This window comes from Colossoma macropomum, unplaced genomic scaffold (genome assembly GCF_904425465.1).
Source record: "Colossoma macropomum unplaced genomic scaffold, Colossoma_macropomum, whole genome shotgun sequence".
In the NCBI taxonomy this organism is placed as follows: domain Eukaryota; kingdom Metazoa; phylum Chordata; class Actinopteri; order Characiformes; family Serrasalmidae; genus Colossoma; species Colossoma macropomum.
Genome location: NW_023494785.1, coordinates 38701969 through 38721439, shown reverse-complemented (window position 1 = coordinate 38721439; position 19471 = coordinate 38701969). Strand labels below are relative to the sequence as shown.

Genomic DNA, 19471 nt, shown 5'->3' with positions numbered 1-19471 from the left:
TCTTAAAATTAGGATGATCTGAAACATTTAAATATGACAAATTAGCAAAAACTGAAGAAATCAGATGAGAGGCAAATACTTTTTCACAGCACTGTAGCATCACGCAGAGTGCTTACAAATATATAATTTACAAAGCCAAGTTTTTTAAAAGTGCATTAGGTGTAGCCTGAATTACTGAGCAACTTGCGGTACTCACTAAGCATGTATGTAACTAAACATTTCAATGCTTAATAAAACAAAAAGAAAGGAAGAACACCACAGTATTTATTGATACAGTATTGAGGAACTAACGCTTCAAAACGTTTCCATTAAAACTGTGTCCAGTACAGACAACGCACCGAAGTTACAAACAAAACCTTTATCTACAATGCAATCTGTTTTTTTTTTTTTTTATAAAAAAGCTGTGCATGCATTTGCCAACAATTTATTTTCAGATGTTTGTCAGGTGTGTGAGAGTGAGAGAGAAAGGGATAGAGAGAGAGAAAGAGAGACAGAGAGAAAGAAAGATAGAGACAGGAGATATATTTACATTTCAAGACAAGGTAAACACCTGGAACTACCAATGAAACGAGTACAGAAAAGAGTTTTCTATCCGTCTGTCATATTTACATGTTAACTATTTTGCATCTATAACTTTACTACTTTCCAACTTAAAGAAAAAGTTAAGTGCACATACACATAATCCCACTATACACAGTCTTAGCACATCAAGAAGAATTCCACTGCTTCTTAAAGATTTCTGCGTAATAAATCAATGAGATATAAATACGACTATTCAGAATAATTGTAAGTGCAGAGAAACTTATCGATTTTGAATTTCGGTGATAAGCACTGGGGTTGTGATGCTGACGACGCACATACAGCCACTTTAGTGACTATCCAAAATGATATCATCTGTTTTGTTCTAAAATATAGCAATGTTGAAGCTACACAATGTAAGTTTAGGGGATTTGGAGACCTCTCTGACGGAAATGTGTAATTGCACACAATGTGCAAAAGAACTAACATTGGCTGTGTTTTGGAACCCAACGAGCAGATGTATCTAATATTTGTGAGCATGTTGAAAGAGCATTCAAAGAGAACTCGCTCAAAACTCTGTGAAGGACGTGTCTTCCGAGGATGTGAGTAAATTATCCACTGTTATCCTATCTTCATTAGTATGATGTTGATTTTGCATTTGAGACCTAAACATCAAGCCGACCTTCTTTTTAAAACTGTGCAGGTGACGTCAATATGTAATGACATAGCAGGTGGTCCCAAAGACTCCCACTAAATCAGACCCTTCTAGAAGTGCACTGAAAACATATTCTTCTAAGTCAGTAATGCTACTTCTTTCAATTTTATAAATAAAAATCTTATACAATGCAGCCCTAAAGTAGTGGTAATTTTATGAAGCTAAGGTTTTCTAATACTTGTTCCATTTTGCTCTTTAACTTTCTGTACCTCTCTGCCACAAATGATTTTTAAAAAATAAGTTTTAGCTTACAGTCTTATCACAAAGCCACCATAAAATCTCATATCAGATAATGCACAGGTAACCATTTCATGTAATAGTTTCCTGTGAAGTAGTTATTAGAGACATTAAAATCAGACACCTAGTTCATTTAACCACTGCTATGAACAACTGTGACTTTGTAATTTTCTCCAGAATGGTGCATTTCACATCAGATCTTAATTTAATTATGCAGAAACTATAAATTCAGTGGGATTCCCCTCGCACTGAACTGAGATTCAAATTTATCTCTGTTCCTTCAATCTAAGTCCGAGTCAATTCAGCATTGTGCTGAAATGATCTTCGTTGCTCACTTATTGTACTGCAGTCTCAGGAGCCGTACTTGGAGATAAAGTAACATCAAGAGGCTCTGACTTAACGTCTGACTGTTCCACATCTGTAGCAGTCACTTTTGCAGACTCTGGCACATCCCCTAAAATACGGTGCACCCTCCTTCTGTGGTTCTTTAACGACCTTACATCTGGATAACTCCGCTGGCAAATTTGACACCTATATGGGTTGCCCTGGGTTTGATGAACGATTCCCTTGAACATCTCAAGACCACCTAGAATGCGGTGGACTCGCCTTCTATGGTTCCTCAAGGACCTCAAGTCAGGGTAGCTCCGTGAACAGATGTGACACTGAAACGGATTAGAATGGCTTTGCTGTAGAGTTCCTTTTGATGGCTGAATTCCACTTCCTAGAATGCGATGAACCCTCCTCTTGTGATTTTTCAAGGACTGAATATCTGGGTAGGTACGTGAACAAATGTGACACTGAAACTGCTTGGACTGGCCTTGCTGCACAGTCCCTACTGATGACTGAAGTCCACCAGCTTTGGGCTCTAAAACACCAACGCTGCCTGGGTTTAGACCTTGCGGTCGATGGACTTTCCTTAGATGATCCTTCAGGGACTGGAGTTTTGAGTAACTGCGTTGACATATCTGGCACTGAAAGGCATTTGATGGGTTGCTTTGTGAAACATGTGCAGACTGAATAGTAGGTGACTCAGCAGCTTCCTTTGTGCCATGGACCCTCCTTTTATGCTCCTCAAGATCTTCGTGGCTTGAGCACTTATGCTCACAGATCTGGCACGTCAAAACCTTTTGTTGGCTGTGCGAGACCAAGTGTCTTTTGAGTCCATCCACGCAACTGAACCAACGGACACACACTGGGCAGCGGATAGGCTTGAAAGAAGGTGTACAAGTGTTGCCCTGAACGTGAACCTTATGGGCTAATGGACTTTGGAACGTCATACCACAGCGAGAACAAGAGTGCTTGTTTTGACCTGCAATATCTCCTCTGCAACTCAACCTCAGGTGTCTCAGCAAAGATTTCCGTCTTCTGAAGACCTTTTTACATCTGTGGCAAACACATGGTTCTGTGAGAGGTCTGTGATTTAAACGTGACTGGTTTTTCTGATTTTGCACTGTCGACTGAAAACGTGGCACCTGCTGAAGCTGAGGTTGCTGTGGTTGCGACACTTTCTGCTCACTTTTCTGCACCGAAGTTTGTGCATGGAATTTTTGGTGTGCTTCAAACTCAGCCCATGACTGCAAATTCTCACCACAATGGGAACAAATGTAGGACTCCATCGCATGCATTTGCAGATGCTCAAACAGAAGCCTGGGGCAAGTGAAAGCAGCACCGCACTCACAAGTCACTTTTCTGGGAAGCACAGATGGTAATGACATAATCCCCCAGTTTCCACTTCCAGAATTATTGTTACTGCTCTCTTGTCTTACTTGGTTCTTAGAAACTGGGGGCAACACAAACATGTTTTCCTGGGAGGCTTGGTTTTTCTTCTCAGACAACTTATTCACCTCCAGAGTGCTTGCACTTCTCATTGACTGACACCTCTTTCGGTGCATGTTCATATTGTCTTTGCGGGTAAATGATGCACCACAATTGGGACATGGAAACTTTTTCTTTAACGCAATCATATTAGCCTTTCCAAAAGAATGTTGCTCCATTAATTTTCTTGCTCCACAAATCTTAAGGTGCTGCCTCACAGTGAAACGTCGGGAATAGCTTCTCTGACATCTATTACACGAAAAACGTTTTACACCACTAGCAGAAATGTGCACCTGAAAATCTTTACATGACAGTATTGAACTGGTTGGACACTTTATGGTGGGTTCTAAGACAACAACCTCATCAGAGCTGTCCTTGGGTGCCACCATCAAATCATGTTTTTCTTCATCAACGTCCATCACATCTATTTCAGCATCATCCAAAGGCACAGTCCACTGGCTCCCTCCTAACGATTCACCTGTTTCAGTGTCACTTCCTGGCCTCATTTCATCTTGGGCAGCTGTAGACTCAACTGAATTAACATGTTCTCTTGATTGTACTGAACTGAATTTAGAAACGTTTGGACGAAATGGTGGAAAACTCTTAGCTGATCCTATGTGAACTCCAGAATTGAGAGGGGGACGTTTTGTTGATAACCCTGTCTGATATTTTCCCTCCAATGGAGAATCAGTGCTGTGCTCCTCAGTCTTTACCAGTTTAAGGCCCCCTGTGTTCACACCAACAGTTACCTGGCATGATGAATCCTGCTGTACTGACATGACTTGTTTTTCTGCATTAGACCCTTCCCCAAAATTGCTGAACTTCTCACCTTTTTGGGCTCCAGGGGCAGAGCGTTTAAGAGAGGCTAGCCATTGACAATTGTGTTTGTTAAGTCTGTGCCTCCGTGTATAGCTCCGATTGCACTTTGTACAATGGAATAACTTCCGAGAGTGCTGCGTTGTAGGACTGTTTGACGTTAGCAATGTAAAATGTCTGGAAAATCCAACATTAGAGCTAGCACAGATGTGGTTATGTGGAACGGAAATGACACTTATCACATACTGTCGGCAACGGCGGCAAAATTTGACTCTTTCTTTCTTGTGCAAGGCATGATGCATTATCAAGCTGTCCACATCTTGAAAAACTCTCCGGCAGAGACCGCACTGATGCCTCCCCTCAATGTTGTCTCTAACAAGCTTTTGACAGGTCTCAAGTGCAACCACAGGGTATAGCGTCTTGGTCGTAGATACAATTCTTTTTTTTTTTTTCTTGACAGGCTTGACATTAAGCGTGTTGCTTGATTGTCTGAAACCCACTCTTTCGGGACCATATTTAGTGACCTTTTGTATTAACTGGTTAATGAAATACCCAGAGCTTGATGCTGACATTACTGCTGGAGCCTGCACTGGTGCCCTTGGTGAAACTTTCCTTGGGGGTAGGGTCCTCTTGCCTTGCTCCGATTGCTTCTGAGCTGGCTGCCTACAATTCATGTAGGCAGATGCAAGCATTTTAAGCAGCGATTTTTTATTACTTGATTCTTGATTTTCATTTGGTGTTTCCTCACTGTCAGAAAGACATGTATTCTCAGATGTTACATTTTCAACTTTATTCTCTAAGGACTGGTTTTGTGCTTCTGTGTGTGCCAGAGGGGAGGTTAAGTCAGATGGCTCTGACCCTTCATCATGATGTACCTGTGATACGGCATTATGAACAGAAGGAGAATCTGAAGTAGACAAGCACTCCTCTGAAGCGGTCTGTGTGTTCTGATGAAGTGACTCATCAGTGCAATGAGAAGGCAAGTTCTCATTAGAGGGAACTTCAACTGGGGGAGAGTGGCAGTCTATCTGAGCAAGTTCTGAAGGTTCGACACGTTCGGATTCTTCATTACTTTCAGACGTTTCATTACTTGTCTTGTCCGATTGTGGCTTCACATGTGTTTTAATTTCATGTATCTTTTTATGCTCCTGGATGGCACCAAGTTCATGAAACTCTTCTCCACAATCACACACGTACACATCTTGAGTGACAGGAGGGGGTAATACCATGCAGTGATGCTTTTGAAGAAGTTCTGGACTTGCAAACAAGCCGCCGCAGTGACTGCATGTAGGCAACGTGGCTGCTTTCTGGTCAGAGATTTCACTGGCATGAGAAGCCTGATGTACCAAGAGAGATGATAAACCATTAAAAGTGGCAGAGCATGCCACACAGCTGTATGTTTTACTGGGAGGAGTTCCAGCAGATTTTGTTTCCTGAAGTCCAAGCATTTTGTGATGCCCGTGCAAGCCAGTGTTGATTACTCAGTTGCCACCATTCTTGTAGACGTCCTACAAAAGAACAGTGAAGAAAGTCAATCAGCGAGGCAATTAAGCAAAACATAAATCACGTCCTGTTTTTCATTCCAAAAGCAAAGTCCCTTAATATTGTTTTATTATTATTAGCTCTGACTGCTTACTGAGTAAATGCGTAATTAGATTTAAAAGCTAGGATATTTGGCTGTGAAGGATTGATCTAGCCTACTAATTACTCTCCTATCACAACCATTATGATATCAAATCTAATACTTATTGGACTTAACATCCAGAATTCTCACCACAACTGAAGAGGTCTGCAACCTTAGCCTAAACTGTGATTCAGAAAAGTACTCTCAGATAATGGGGAAGGTGAAATGTTTATACTGGCAAGTATATATCAATCATTCTCTACATACCAAAATAAAGCTAAAAGAAAATATATTGTTGTTTCTGAATGAAATTACCAAATGTCCTAAACTGGCTTAATAAGAAAACAATGTATAACAAGAAAACTAAACATGGAGGATACATGAGGTTGGAGTTATCTCTAAAGCAAGTGCATTCATGCCCTCCAGGCCAATAAAAGTGTCTAAGTGGAGCTTGTCGACTCTTACTGCAATGGGAAAAAAGTAAACAACTGTAAAATGGAAACAACTTGTTCTTTTTAAGCAGGAAAAGTCCAATCGGATCTCATCTGGTCACAGTGGAGACGCATTTTAGTGAAACGTGTTTCATATTTCTAGATTCCATTTACGCTTTTCACTAAAATGTGCCTCCAGTATGACTGAGAGATCCAACTGGACTTTTCCTGCATAAAAAGTATATCAGCCCATATACAATCACACAACTGTATACAGATAACAAAAACACCTTCTGTTAAAACTTGTGTTACACGCAGTTGAGAGTTCTTCCAGTGGTGCTGGAGATGGCAGCAACTGGGCTACCTCTTCCACTTATGCACAGCTTTTTATTGCCTGTTATTTGTGTAATATTTCATATACAACCCCATTTCCAAAAAAGTTGGGACGCTATGCAGAATATAATTAGAAACAGAATGCAATGATATGCAAATCATGTGAACCCTATATTTAAATGACAATACTACAAAGACAACATATCAAATGTTGAAACTGAGAAATGTATATTTTTATTGTTTTTGGAAAAATATATGCCCATATTGAATTTGATGCCAACAACAGGTGCTGAAAAAGTTGGGATGGGGGCATGTTTACCACTGTGTTTCATCACCTCTTCTTTTAACAACACTCTGTAAGAGTTTGGGAACTGAGGAGACCAATTGCTGTAGTTTTGAGAATGATGTGTTTTCCCGTTCTTGCTTAACGTAGGATTTCAGCTGCTCAACAATTTGGGGTCACCTTTGTCATATTTTTCATTTCATAATGCGCCAAATGTTTTCAATGGTGACAGGTCTGGACTGCAAGCAGACCTGTTTTTAATACAGTGCCATCTGAGGGCCCAAAGATCACAGCCAGCAAATACTGGTTTTTGGTCTTGTCCCTTGCATACTGAGATTTTTTCCAGATTCTCTGAAACTTTTAATGATATTATGTACTGTAGACGATGAAAATCTGGGATGCTCTTTTTCATACCCAATCATGTTACTGACCTGTTGCCAAGTAACCACCAGATTTTGAAATGTGTTGTTGAGATCAAATTCAAAACAAATATTTTTCAATAAACAATAACATCTCAGTTTCCACATTTGATATGTTGTCTTTGTACTATATTCAATAAAATATAGTGTTTAAATGATTTACACATCATTTCATTTTGTTTTTATTTACACTTTGCACAGTGTCCCAACTTTTTTGGAAATGGGCTTGTAGTTTGTCCATAATGTGTAACCTCATCTCTGACCAGCAAATAAAATGACATCAGAAAGGACTTAACATTCAGCCTACTATTTATCTCACGCTTCCCATTGTTCACCCCAGAGGCCTAAAGTCAACTGCAGCCTTGCCTCAGGCCAGAAGAGGCCAACGATGGGCTTGCAAATGTAATCAGTAGAGGAATAGGCGAGCAGGTGTCCAGGCAAGGCTAGCGAAGCTAACTAGAATGCCACTTCCCAGCTGACTACAAGCAAATGTACAATCACTTAAAAACAAGCAAACTGGACAAACTGAGACTCAAGCTCACAACAGATCACCAAACCAGTAACTGTTGTCTTTTTATTTTAACTGAAACTTGGCTTCTTAGCAGCCTTATCAGATTCAGCCATCATGTTACAGGGGCTAATACCGCTCCGCACAAACTGCGTGGCTGAATCGCTCACAACAAAGGGCGGTGTACTGTGTACATTTGTGAACGACCGATGGTGCACCAACTCAGCTGTTGTTGAACACTTCGGCTCTCCTGATTTGGAGTTCATGATGGTAAGATGCAGATCCTATTGCCTTCCTTGTGAATTTACGGCAGTTATTGTTGTAGATGTTTACATCCCTTGACAAAGAGATGCTTAGCTGTCGCAACTATCCTAGCTAATGCCGTTAGCAGGCAGCTGTCTCATCATCCAGAAGCTGCACTCATCATCGTGGGGAATTTCATTCAGACTGATTTTAGAACAGTATTCTCAAAGTTCCATCAGCACATCTCCTGGCCGACATAAGGGGAAAACACACAGGATCATTCCTACACGAAAGTGAAGGAGGCTTACATCACCAACCCCCGGCTTCCATTCGGTAAGAGTGACCACATCTCTCTACTAATGAAGCCCACATACCGACAGCTGTGGAATCGGGTTAAAGCAGCGGTGAGAACAGTTTGTGTTGTTTGGCCTGAAGAGGCAGCGTCCATGTTACAGGACTGCTTTCAGCGTACTGACTGTAACAATGACTCTCTGATTGATGTAAGTGAATATGCAACATCTGTCACTGGATTCGTCAAGAAGCGTGAAGATGATTGCCTCTAACAAAGAACCTAAAAGCTGCCAGACACAACCTGGGGCAGCAAAACTCAAGTACAGTGCAAAAATTGCAGCCTATTTCAACACAGATTTGGATACCTGACACATGTGACGAGGGATCCAAGCAATCCCTGACTATAAGTGCAAAGTCGGTAACTCAGCAACCACAGACACCTCCCTTTCTGCTGAACTGAACACTTGCTTTGAGACCACTGCCCAGGCTCAGCTAACCACGACTGCCCTGCCCCCCTCCACAGAGGAGCCAGCACTCATGCTGGCTACAGATGAGGTGAGGTGTGCACTGATGAGGGTCTCAACTTGGAAAGCAGCGGGTCCAGATGGCATTCTAGGTCAGTTCCTGAAAACATGTGCCAACCAGCTGGCTGCCACTTTCCCGGAAATCTTCGTCATTTCCCTGGCATAGTCTACTGTTCCTGCCTGCTTTAAAGCCACAACCATCATCCCAGTGCCAAAGAAATCCATCATCTCATGCATCAATGACTACTGCCTCGTTCCTCTCATGCCCATAGTGCTTCAAGAGACTGATCTTAGCTCCTATAAAGAGCAGTCTCTTAGCACTTTGGACCCTCATTAGTTTGCCTACCGTGCAAACAGATCTACTGACGACACAGCCTCCCTGGCAATTCATACCGGATTCAACCACCTGGACAGAATGAACACCTATGTGAAAATGCTGTTTATTGACTTCAGCTCTGCCTTTACTACCATCGTCCCATCCAAACCTTCCCAACCTTCCTCACCTGCAGACCAATCTATTAGAATGGGTGACCACACCTCCCCTTCACTCACACAGTACAAAATCCCCACAAGGCTGCGTCCTCTCATCTACGCCCTACGACTGCATCGCAAAGCTCCAACACCATAACAATCAATGCAATCAACGATGAGTGACTGTTTAGGGGTATAGGGAGGAAGTGAAGCTCCTTACAGAGTGGTGCAACACCAACAACCTCTCCCTCAACGTTTGCAAAAGCAAAGAGTTGAAAGTTGATTTCAGGATGGGGAAAAAAAAATAAATAAAGAGTGCACGCACCAATAAGCATTGATGGGATAGTGGTGGAAAAGGTGAGCAGTTTCAAGTTCCTTGGTGTTCACACAGCCGCAGATCTCACCTGGTCACTCAACACATCACACATTGTCAAAAACACCTCAACTTTCTCCGAAGGCTGAGGAGGGTCAGCCTGCCACAGCAGCTCCTCTGGATCGTCTACAGGTACAGGTCCACTGCAGAGAGCATCCTAACAAGCTTCCTTACAGTCTGGTATGGCAGCACCACTGCTGCAAAATGTTACCCTGCAAAGAGTGGTGAACCCAGCACATCACCGCAGCTGCCTTTCCACCCACACAGGATATCTACAATATGCAATGTCAGAGGAAAGCCATCAACATCTCCTCCGACCCCACACATTCCTGCCACTCCCTGTTTCAACCTCTGCATTAAGAAAGGGGTACATGAACATCAGAGCCAGAACAACCCGATCCAAGAACAGGTTTTACCCACAAGCTGTTAAACTGGTCATACCAACAATACCTACCAAAACATAAACACACAGTTTACTCATCTATACACTGAGCTCCATGAACTCTTGGGACTATATCCACATTGCACGTTAACTGGAAATCACTATACTTCAACATTCAAGCCGTAAGCTGTATACATGAACATTAAGCTACCTGCACTGTACACTTTGTGAATATAACATCTGTGATTGTAATTTGCACACCTGGTCTGGTTTACCAACATGCTGTCCACTTCCAATTAAATACAAACTATGAAATAATAGCTGCAAATAACTCAAAGACAACTTATTTACTATAGATTATTTATTATAGTATAGTAACTATAGTTTGCACTTTAAGTTCTATCTCTGCTTTCTGACCTACAATTACTGTTCATGCACATACACCGGTCAGGCATAACATTATGACCACCTCCTTGTTTCTATACTCGTTGTCCATTTTATCAGCTCCACTTCCTATATAGGTGCACTTTGTAGTTCTACAGTTACAGACTGTAGTCCATCTGTTTCTCTGCATACTTTGTTAGCCCCCTTTTACCCTGTTCTTCAGTGGTCAGGACTCCCATGGACCCTCACAGAGCAGGTACTGTTTGGGTGGTGGATCATTCTCAGCACTGCAGTAATACTGACGTGGTGGTGGTGTGTTAGTGTGTGTTGTGCTGGTCTGAGTGGATCAGACACAGCAGTGCTGCTGGAGTTTTTAAACACCTCAGTGTCACTGCTGGACTGAGAATAGTCCACCAACCAAAAATATCCAGCCAACAGCGTCCTGTGGGCAGCGTCCTGTGACCACTGATGAAGGACTAGAGGATGACCAACACAAACTGTACAGCAGCAGATGAGCTATCGTCTCTGACTTTACATCTACAAGGTGGACTGACAAGGTAGGAGTGTCTAATAGAGTGGACAGTGAGTGGACACAGTGTTTAAAAACTCCAGCAGCACTGCTGTGTCTGATCCACTCATACCAGCACAACACACACTAACACACCACCACCACCACCACCACCACATAAGTGTTACTGCAATCATTCCCATGTCTGAATGACTTGTTTATAAATTAACAACTGAATTAATCAGTTGAGATCTCCTTTAAAACTTACTAGGTGAGAATAGTTTACATTTGTTACAGCAGAAATTAAACTAAAATTTAAATTTGAGACAGGTCATTGTTTCATTAAGTCATAGATAAATAAAATGAATCACTTAAAGATGTCTATTATGTTGCTACACAGTAATTTTAAACTGGCGCTATCAGGTTTTATTTGGCACTTTAATTAATGAGCTGGTTCAGTCAGTTTCAGACAGGATTTTGTCAGGCTCAGGTTGGGTTCAGAGTCAAAACTTGGTGCTGTGGGTGAGGTCGCGTCAGGTCAGACACAGGTAGAAAGTTTTCAGGCTGTGTTCAGGTTTGGACCAAGGTTTTAGGCCTGATTAAAGCTCTACTGACAGGTGGGTCACCAACCTTGTCCAGAGGGAAGATGAACTGTACATGAAATGTTTAGCTCTAGCCATGTGAGAGATCGCTAATCAACAATTATTTGCATCTCAAGCTATATTTCACAGGACATAAATACATCATTATACCTGTCAGATATAGTACACTATCCTACACTGTTTAAAGATATCTAATCATTTTAATCAGGACTGGGATCATGACCATTTTGGAAAATGAATAAATCCAAATGAAAATATATTAAATATTAATATTTTTTATCATATAACACTTCAGATATTGTACAGTTCAATTTTCATTTGTAATATAGGGGCAACAAAGCTTCAGTCACAACAACTAAACACTCAACTAAAATAAAGGAAGAAAAAAATGGCTAATATGTAATATTAGCACACAATTACTTTTGCAAAATGGACAATTACAGCCTGAAACATATTTATGTATTTTTCTTTTCAACTTTGTTGGGGTTTTTACATATATTCTTTTCATATATCATAGTAGAGACTAGTCAAGTGCTTGTTGTGTACAGCGATTTGCCAACGACATCTCAAAGCACCCAAGCACTTAATCCTTTCAGAAACCTTGCTCTATGCTTGTTCTAATGGCAACAACAAATGCTAAATGTTAATAACTATGTGTAATAATTGTTTACTAGCTATTTATAACCTCATTACAATGCACACTGATTCTGAAAGAGCAGCAACATTTCAGAATTATTATATAATAATTTTAAGAGTTATTTCAAGAACACCTGAACAAGGTCTAATTTATACCGATTTGCACAGAATAACATGACTTTTTTTATTACAAAACCGATTTATTTACAGAGCCTTTGACAGACATACTCTCAGACACTACAAACAAAAATATATATGGATTATAGCTGTGTTTATATGTGTTGTGTATATGCGTATGTGTGCGCACGTGTTCTGTGTACTGCTATGCGTCAACAACTGTCATTTTCAGAAATCCTTAATATAGAAACACAAAAATTCTAAAGACAAAACTGAATCTAAACAAAGAAGTTTAATATTTTGGACACTCAGTTTTGACTTTGGGACGACTGATGTTTTTTGGAACGGCTCTGAAACCGTTCCCGCCCTGACCGCTACGTCACGAAACGCTGCTCCTGTCAAGTTCTTTGAAAGTCATTTAAAGATGGAGTCCGAAACTTTGATTTTATTTTATTTATTTTTTTTTTTATTGGAGCTGGAGATGCTTTACCGTCGGCTACTGATGAGATTGGGTTGTTTTTTAACATTTGTGTCATTAGCTATTCGCCTCAGTTTAAACGCAACACTTATATTTAAGAGTGTACTCTTCAGCCGCTGTTTGCTCCTCTGCTGACACCGCCATGTTCTCGAATCCTTGCCGGCACGCAATAAACCTCGGGATATTTTGGCTGGCGAAGGATGCGCCTGTTGGATCCTTTGGAAAAGAACACATTTCCCAGTGCATATGAAGGAGCCTTTGAAATGGGACGGCCTAGTCGCGCCACTGTGACGCAAACGGCCTTCGAATACAGCCTCTGAAGGACGCATCCTCTGAATTGGGACACAGTGATGGTTTAGGGATGGTTTAAGGAACATGACAGAGTTGAAGGTATTGCCTTGGCTGTTGAACAAACCCTTATTCCTCAGATCTCAATCTTGCTACACATAAACAGTGTTAAAATTTAATATCACAACTGTAGTGCCCAAAATTATCACGGTTAATCAGCATTGTTGCAGTGCTGTTAAGATGTGCTCAAAATGTTAAAAACTGAAATCACTTAGCCAATACCTTAACATAGAATAAACAGATTCAAGTGTGCAATAAAACTGAAACTGGCACCATGTAGCCATGAGAGGTTCGAACACGAAAGCATTCAAACATTTTATTGTGTTTTTAAATGTTAATTCAGCACAAACTCAGCTTAATATTACTGCTTCCCCACTGATAAGCTAATTTAAGCTATCAAAATATCTTAGTTATCCTTTTAATGCTGGTAACATTTTCTGATAAGGACATTTAGAGTATCAGCCTCGCAGATTTAATACAAGGGCTAAAATCAGCTTCCTATTCGTCAGCTTCTTGTTCAAGTTTTCCTGTTCCACCTTAGATGATGCAGAAATTACATTCTGGTTGCTGAAACATTATGACAGCAAGAACTTATAATAATGAAAACAGGAAAATTTGAATAAGAAGTCGACTTCAGCTTCATAGTTTTAATGCTGGTAGGCTTTTTTGATTAAAGGTAATTCAAGCTATCAAAACATCATGTGAATCATAAGATTTGAAGAGTTACCACCTTCTGCAGCGATTTTTTTTCTGCATGTTCTGAAGACAGGGTGACCATCTTTCATTGAGTTTCCCTTTGCACTGAATCGTATTTAATGCAGGTTTTTCAAAGTGTGGTAACCAACCACAGCTTTAATGATAATTAAAATGTGAAACAGTAATACTAACCATCTGGAATTTTACTGTGGTATACAGGGAATCCAGTAACTGTTTCATCACTAAATCCTACCAAGCATCTGTGGGATGTGCTGGAACACAAGCCCAATCTGCGGCGGATCTACCTTGCAACTTTTAGAGCTTAAAAGAATCTGCTTCTAACGTTCTGGTGCCAGATACCACAGAATGCCTTCAGATTTCTTGTAGGGTCTGTGCCTCAGAGCTGTTTTGCTATTTACTATGATTCATTTACATACAAAATGCTGTTTAAAAACATAAATCCATGTCTCAGTTTATATTCTTATGCTTAGGGTTAGGGGAAATTCCACTGATTTTTCATAATCCCTGCATAATTCAATTGAATTGTTGAGTTGTAAACAAAACCAGTTAGAGTGGTTTAATGGTTCAGGATACTAAAAAGAATAAAAGGCATAACTTTTGAACAGGCCATATTTTAGGTTTTATTTTTCTTCCAATAATTTAAATTCAGCTAATAGCCAGTAACCACACATTAAAATTTGCAGAAGTGTGTCTTCTGTAGAGGATGTGTTACTTATTTTTGCATATGACTGTGTCAGAGCGCCAGACTGGGTGTCACCACTCAGATGCAAAAGACGATATTAGTTGAAGTAACGTAGAGTTAAAGTGAGTGTTTCAACCAAATTTGCACTTTATCTCTGTTCACTGGCTCTCTATTTGTTAGTCACTGTCCTTAGTGATTACTTTTAGAATTAGCTAGTCAATAATTATTAATGTCACAAGTTTGACAGTAGTGCATGAAACGAGCTGCAGAACAAATGGCAAAGATATTTTTGCACTGTAGTAAACACATTTTTTCTTTAAAATAATTCCAATAATTAAAACAAAGTAATCAGTTGAATAACTGTTTAGAGAAACAGTTGTTTTTGTAATTGTATGCACGACGTACTAATGTGAAATAATAATTTTAACATTTAATTCATCCAGATTTCCCTTTTTTATACTTCCCAATCCTGGTTCCAGAGTACCTGTGCACTTTTTCCCCAACACAACTTCAACATCAGCAGATATTTACATATAAAAATGTCAGATATCAGCATCAGCCTACAAATTTCATATCGGTGCATCCCTAAAGTATAATAGCCAGACTGTTGCATTCATTACTATAGCATGTTTTAGACAGTACAGTGTGGCATGTGCTTTTTGGATGCAGCCAGGAGTCCAGGTTTATCCATTATTAATGATGGACCCTAAATCAGTCACGGGGACAGTCATTGGCTGGAGGTTAGGAAACCAGCCTTGTGACTGGAAGGTCGCTGGTTCGATCCCCTGGGCCGACAGTATGTGACTGAAGTGCCCTTGAGCAAGGCACCTAACCCCCAACTGCTCCCCGGGCACCGTGGAAAGGGCTGCCCACCGCTCCGGGCAGGTGTGCTCACTGCTCTATTATTATCATTATTATTATTATTATTGTTGTTGTTGTTGTTGTTATTAATAATAATAATAATAGCAACTTTTGAAATGTAGCCTTTTCCATTCATTCCAAGTGTTATTTGTCTGTAAATGCAAGTACACTTTCAGCAATAAAGGTTCCGTAATATCAAAAGAGGTTCTAAAGCTCATAATAACAGTAGAACATTCTTTCAAGAACCACATACAATGGGCTTTCCATCGTTGAGAAGAACCACTGAACCATGCAAAGAACGATTCGTGCACTAAAGTGGTTCATCGTGCCAGTTCTATATACAACCACTGCCTTTACGAAAGAAAGATAGTGTAGTAAATAGTGAAAGATAGTGTAGTATTCAATCATGGCTTTGAGATATTGTATACATACATATAAAACACAATAAAAATGCCCAATATCAACTTCAACTATTCACTCCAAGTGCCTTCAAGGTTTCTCAATGCCAGGTGACGTCATCCAGTGTACTGCACATTACCTGTCTAAAAAGACTTTTAAACAAAGTGTATGCATAGATTTACGTGTTTAATCCCAACTTGAGGTGACAACAGCAGAATCGCTTAAAACTATCAGCCAGCGAATAACAAACGTGTAGGTCAGGAGCCAGGTCCAGCACTCAGGATGTTTTCTGCTTCCTTTTTTCCACTATTATGTCCTGTTAGCCTATATCTTCTGCCATACCACCAAGCTGATAATGGCCCCCTGTTGGGGTTGCTCATTTGCTCTTTGGCCGGCTCAAATAAATGAAGATCTGTAAACCCCTAGATCTTATTTTCTCACTTCCCCCTTTGTTTCAGAATACTTCCTGCCAAATTTCATGCTTCTGTGACTATGACATTTTCGTGACTTGCCATTTGAAACTTTTGCATACAATGATGCAAACAGTTTGTTTACACCTGCAATGCTCAAGTCTACCACTGAGTAAGGACACTAAGTCATGAAATAACCAAAGTCATGAAAATTTTACTTGTAGCATATGCCTAGGTATATATTAGACCTGGGCAATATGACAATATTTGTCGTTATCATAATAAATTACACTTCAATGTGCTTTTGTGAGCACACTTTGAATATCATCAGTACTTAAAAACACTTTCAAGCTGCATGTTTGATTATAAAAAGTGCATAATTACTCCTGTTTAAAGGGATTTAGTGTAGGACAGTATGAAATGTAGTTTTTGATCATTTTTGATAACATTTTTTAATGTTGCCCTACTTTTGTCTGTTCCAGCTTATCAGAAAAAATAAATAAATATTGCGACATTACATTTTTGTCATTTAGCCCAGCTCTAGTATATATAAAGGCTGGTATCTGCATTTTCCAATTTGAGGTACAGTGGGAGACTTTTATACATAGTAAGCATCTTTTTCAAGAAATACAGGTCATCTCGGGCTAAAATTGAAGCATAGGAATTTGCAAAGTCTTCTAGATGCAAATGATTTTTTTCAAAACTCATTATGAAGAGCTAATAAATATTCATTTTTGATGATAATTTGTCAAGCAAACAGTGATTTTGCCTTTTGGGGGATGTTATACATAATATTTTGAAAATGAATCTCAGTAAACTCCTGGATCTTATCTGCCAACCTTCCCCTTTGTTTCAGACACATGCTGTCAAATGTCATGCCTCTATGACCATTTAGTGCCTCAACATTTCAATGTAATACATAAGCTGCGTCCAAGACCACATACAACTACACCACACCTCCTACACTAATGAATGGACTTGTATTGGCGGTATAGTATTTTGACAGACTGTTTAGTGTGGCAGTTTGCGGTTCTGGACGCAGCCATAATTTTTTCTCGTCAAAAAAAGGGGGTTTCAGCTCCCCCAGAGCAAACGGCCTCGCGTTGGGGTTACTCATTATAAACTTGAAAGGGCCCAAGATTTGGCTAACAAGAAAAAATAGTGAGAAAAGGCAGGTTATGTTAGAAGAAAACATCCTGAGTGCTGGACCTGGCTCCCGGCCCAGTGGTGCAGGCCTCTGCTTTCCAGTACAGACCCTTGTTCGTGTCACAGTGGAGAAAAATACTCAATAACCAATGCATGTTATATTTCTCCTCAACCAAAGCTCGTTTTATGAGCTCAAATGACAGCCACAAATCTGAGCTCCGTCGCTCCTCGCTGCCCTGCCTAGGAACCCCGAGAGGCAGGCGGTTAGCTCGGTTAGCTTACCGCGGCTAAGCATTCGCCCAGCCGAAAACAACAGGCTAATAAACGAGCAAGTGAACGACGCTTACCTGGACCATCACCACAGTCTCCAGACCGCGGACTTATCGAGCCAGGCTGCTCCAACAGCTGCTAATTCCAGCTTAGCGCCGCACATTGTCAGCGGGAGGCGAAGTAGCAGATAGCACAACCACACCGCCTGCTACCTCGTCCTTCCTCGCTGTGCTGTGGGTGGGTAAGCAGCAGCAGCAGCAGCAGCAGAATCTTTAGCGGGTTTTCTCTCTGGGGTGTCTGTGTCTTCAAAATAAAAGCACTCGGACTGAACCCGCTTAGGAGAAAGTAAGGTTAAAGGGGCACTCCAGCCAAAAAGAAAGGAAAAAAATCCACTGCTACATGTGTTGTAAACATCCTTAGTCCGTGCCAGAATAGCCCTGGAAGTCTAAAGACTGAGCGCGCTCCGTTTACCTATGACAGCGGCAAGGGAGGAGAAACCTGTTTAAAGGGAGGGTCAGCGGCACTCATACCTGCTCTTACGTGATTTACTACGTAGATGACAGACAACGAAAATATTCATTAGAGGCTGCTTTGCCATGGTTTCCCACATCGCATTTATTATGACACCAGCAGACAGAAAGACCCAACGTGATGCGAGAAACAGCTCAACGACACGCCCACTTTTTAAAAAAATAAATAAATAAAATGATGGCTCATTTCACATGGGAGGTCACCACCAGGGACAGGCCTCTCGCTGACGGTGACAAAAAATAAATAAATAAATAAATAAAATAATAATAAAACCACAATAATGCCCCTCCCTGACACAGACCAACACAACAAACACTTAGAAACAACTAGATTTGCTACAACAGCCAACATTTAACAACATAAGTTATTTGAAGGAAGACACGCGCCTACCATGAGCCTTTGCGTGTGTCAATTTGCATAGCCACACCCCCAGAGTCTCTTAGCGCCGATCAGTAGCGGGTTGCCGCAATATAATGCAACTTCACTGACTGAGCATGCGCAGATACCCGCTAAGAAATCCACCTTCTGATGATGTAACCTGAAGGTGGGAAAAACTACAAGCACTTTAGAGCAGCATTGTGAGGGCAGGCTGGGATTTTTTTCTTTAGCTAGCTGGCTAATGCAGAAGAAACCAGGTAACGTCTAGGTAGCTATTATGTTTGTATTTATTAGCCTCTACCATACACCAGAGCCGGTTTAAGAGGACTCTGTCCACTTCCTGTTTCTCCCGTTATATCAAAAACAGGACTGCAAAACAGCAGATGGCACCCACAAGTGAGTCCTCAATGAATGGGAGTAAATGGAGCTCAACAGCTAAAGATGAAAAGTTAAAATAGTTTCTAATCACTTACTCAGAACTTTCCTTTAATTTTAGAAAGTAGAAGGATGTATTTCATTAAAAAAACAAAGAAAACTCACCTGTATGTTTCCTTTTTTCTACAGCAAATGGGTTTTGGGCAGCAGAACGCTGGCATTACTGCTACTGAGTGCTGAGTTGTGTCAAACAGATGAGGCTGAGGGATCAAGTTCTGCACTTAAGGATATAACATAACATGACAAATTACATATTAAATGGTAGTTTTAGTCCAGAATGCCCCTTTAATGAGAAACTGCATCACAAGAGAATACTTGTAGACTGCAAATAGGTCCATATTTAATTACCACTACAAGTATAACAAAAGCTTCTGGCAGCACAAAACCACAAAAAAGGAAGCCCTAAAACATAAGTTTAATATGTTATTAGTTATGTTATGCTGTATTCTGAGAGGGCAGAATGGTGGCGCAGTGAGTAGCGCTGGGCCTGGGTTCAGTTTGCATGCTCTCTCCATGTCTGTGTGGGTTTCCTCCGATTTCCTCAGTCCAAAGACAGACATCCTGTAATGGACTGGCAACCTGTCC

The 19471-nt window shown here is 40.7% G+C and overlaps 1 protein-coding gene across 1 annotated transcript; it reads right to left on the bottom strand.

Moving 5' to 3' along the window:
• Positions 1-247: 247 nt before the first annotated feature.
• Positions 248-18364, bottom strand: LOC118823805 (zinc finger protein 850-like). Its single transcript, XM_036593632.1, has 2 exons — positions 17620-18364; positions 248-5610 (listed from the first exon to the last, which is right to left on the bottom strand). The coding sequence occupies exon 2, from the start codon at positions 5548-5550 to the stop codon at positions 1807-1809; it is 3744 nt and encodes a 1247-aa protein (XP_036449525.1). The 5' UTR covers positions 5551-5610; positions 17620-18364; the 3' UTR covers positions 248-1806.
• Between the last annotated feature and the right edge of the window lie 1107 nt (positions 18365-19471).

Bases quoted from the DNA above. Each gene is read 5' to 3' on its own strand.
- LOC118823805 (XM_036593632.1), bottom strand. From the start codon at position 5,550: ATGCTTGGACTTCAGGAAACAAAATCTGCTGGAACTCCTCCCAGTAAA.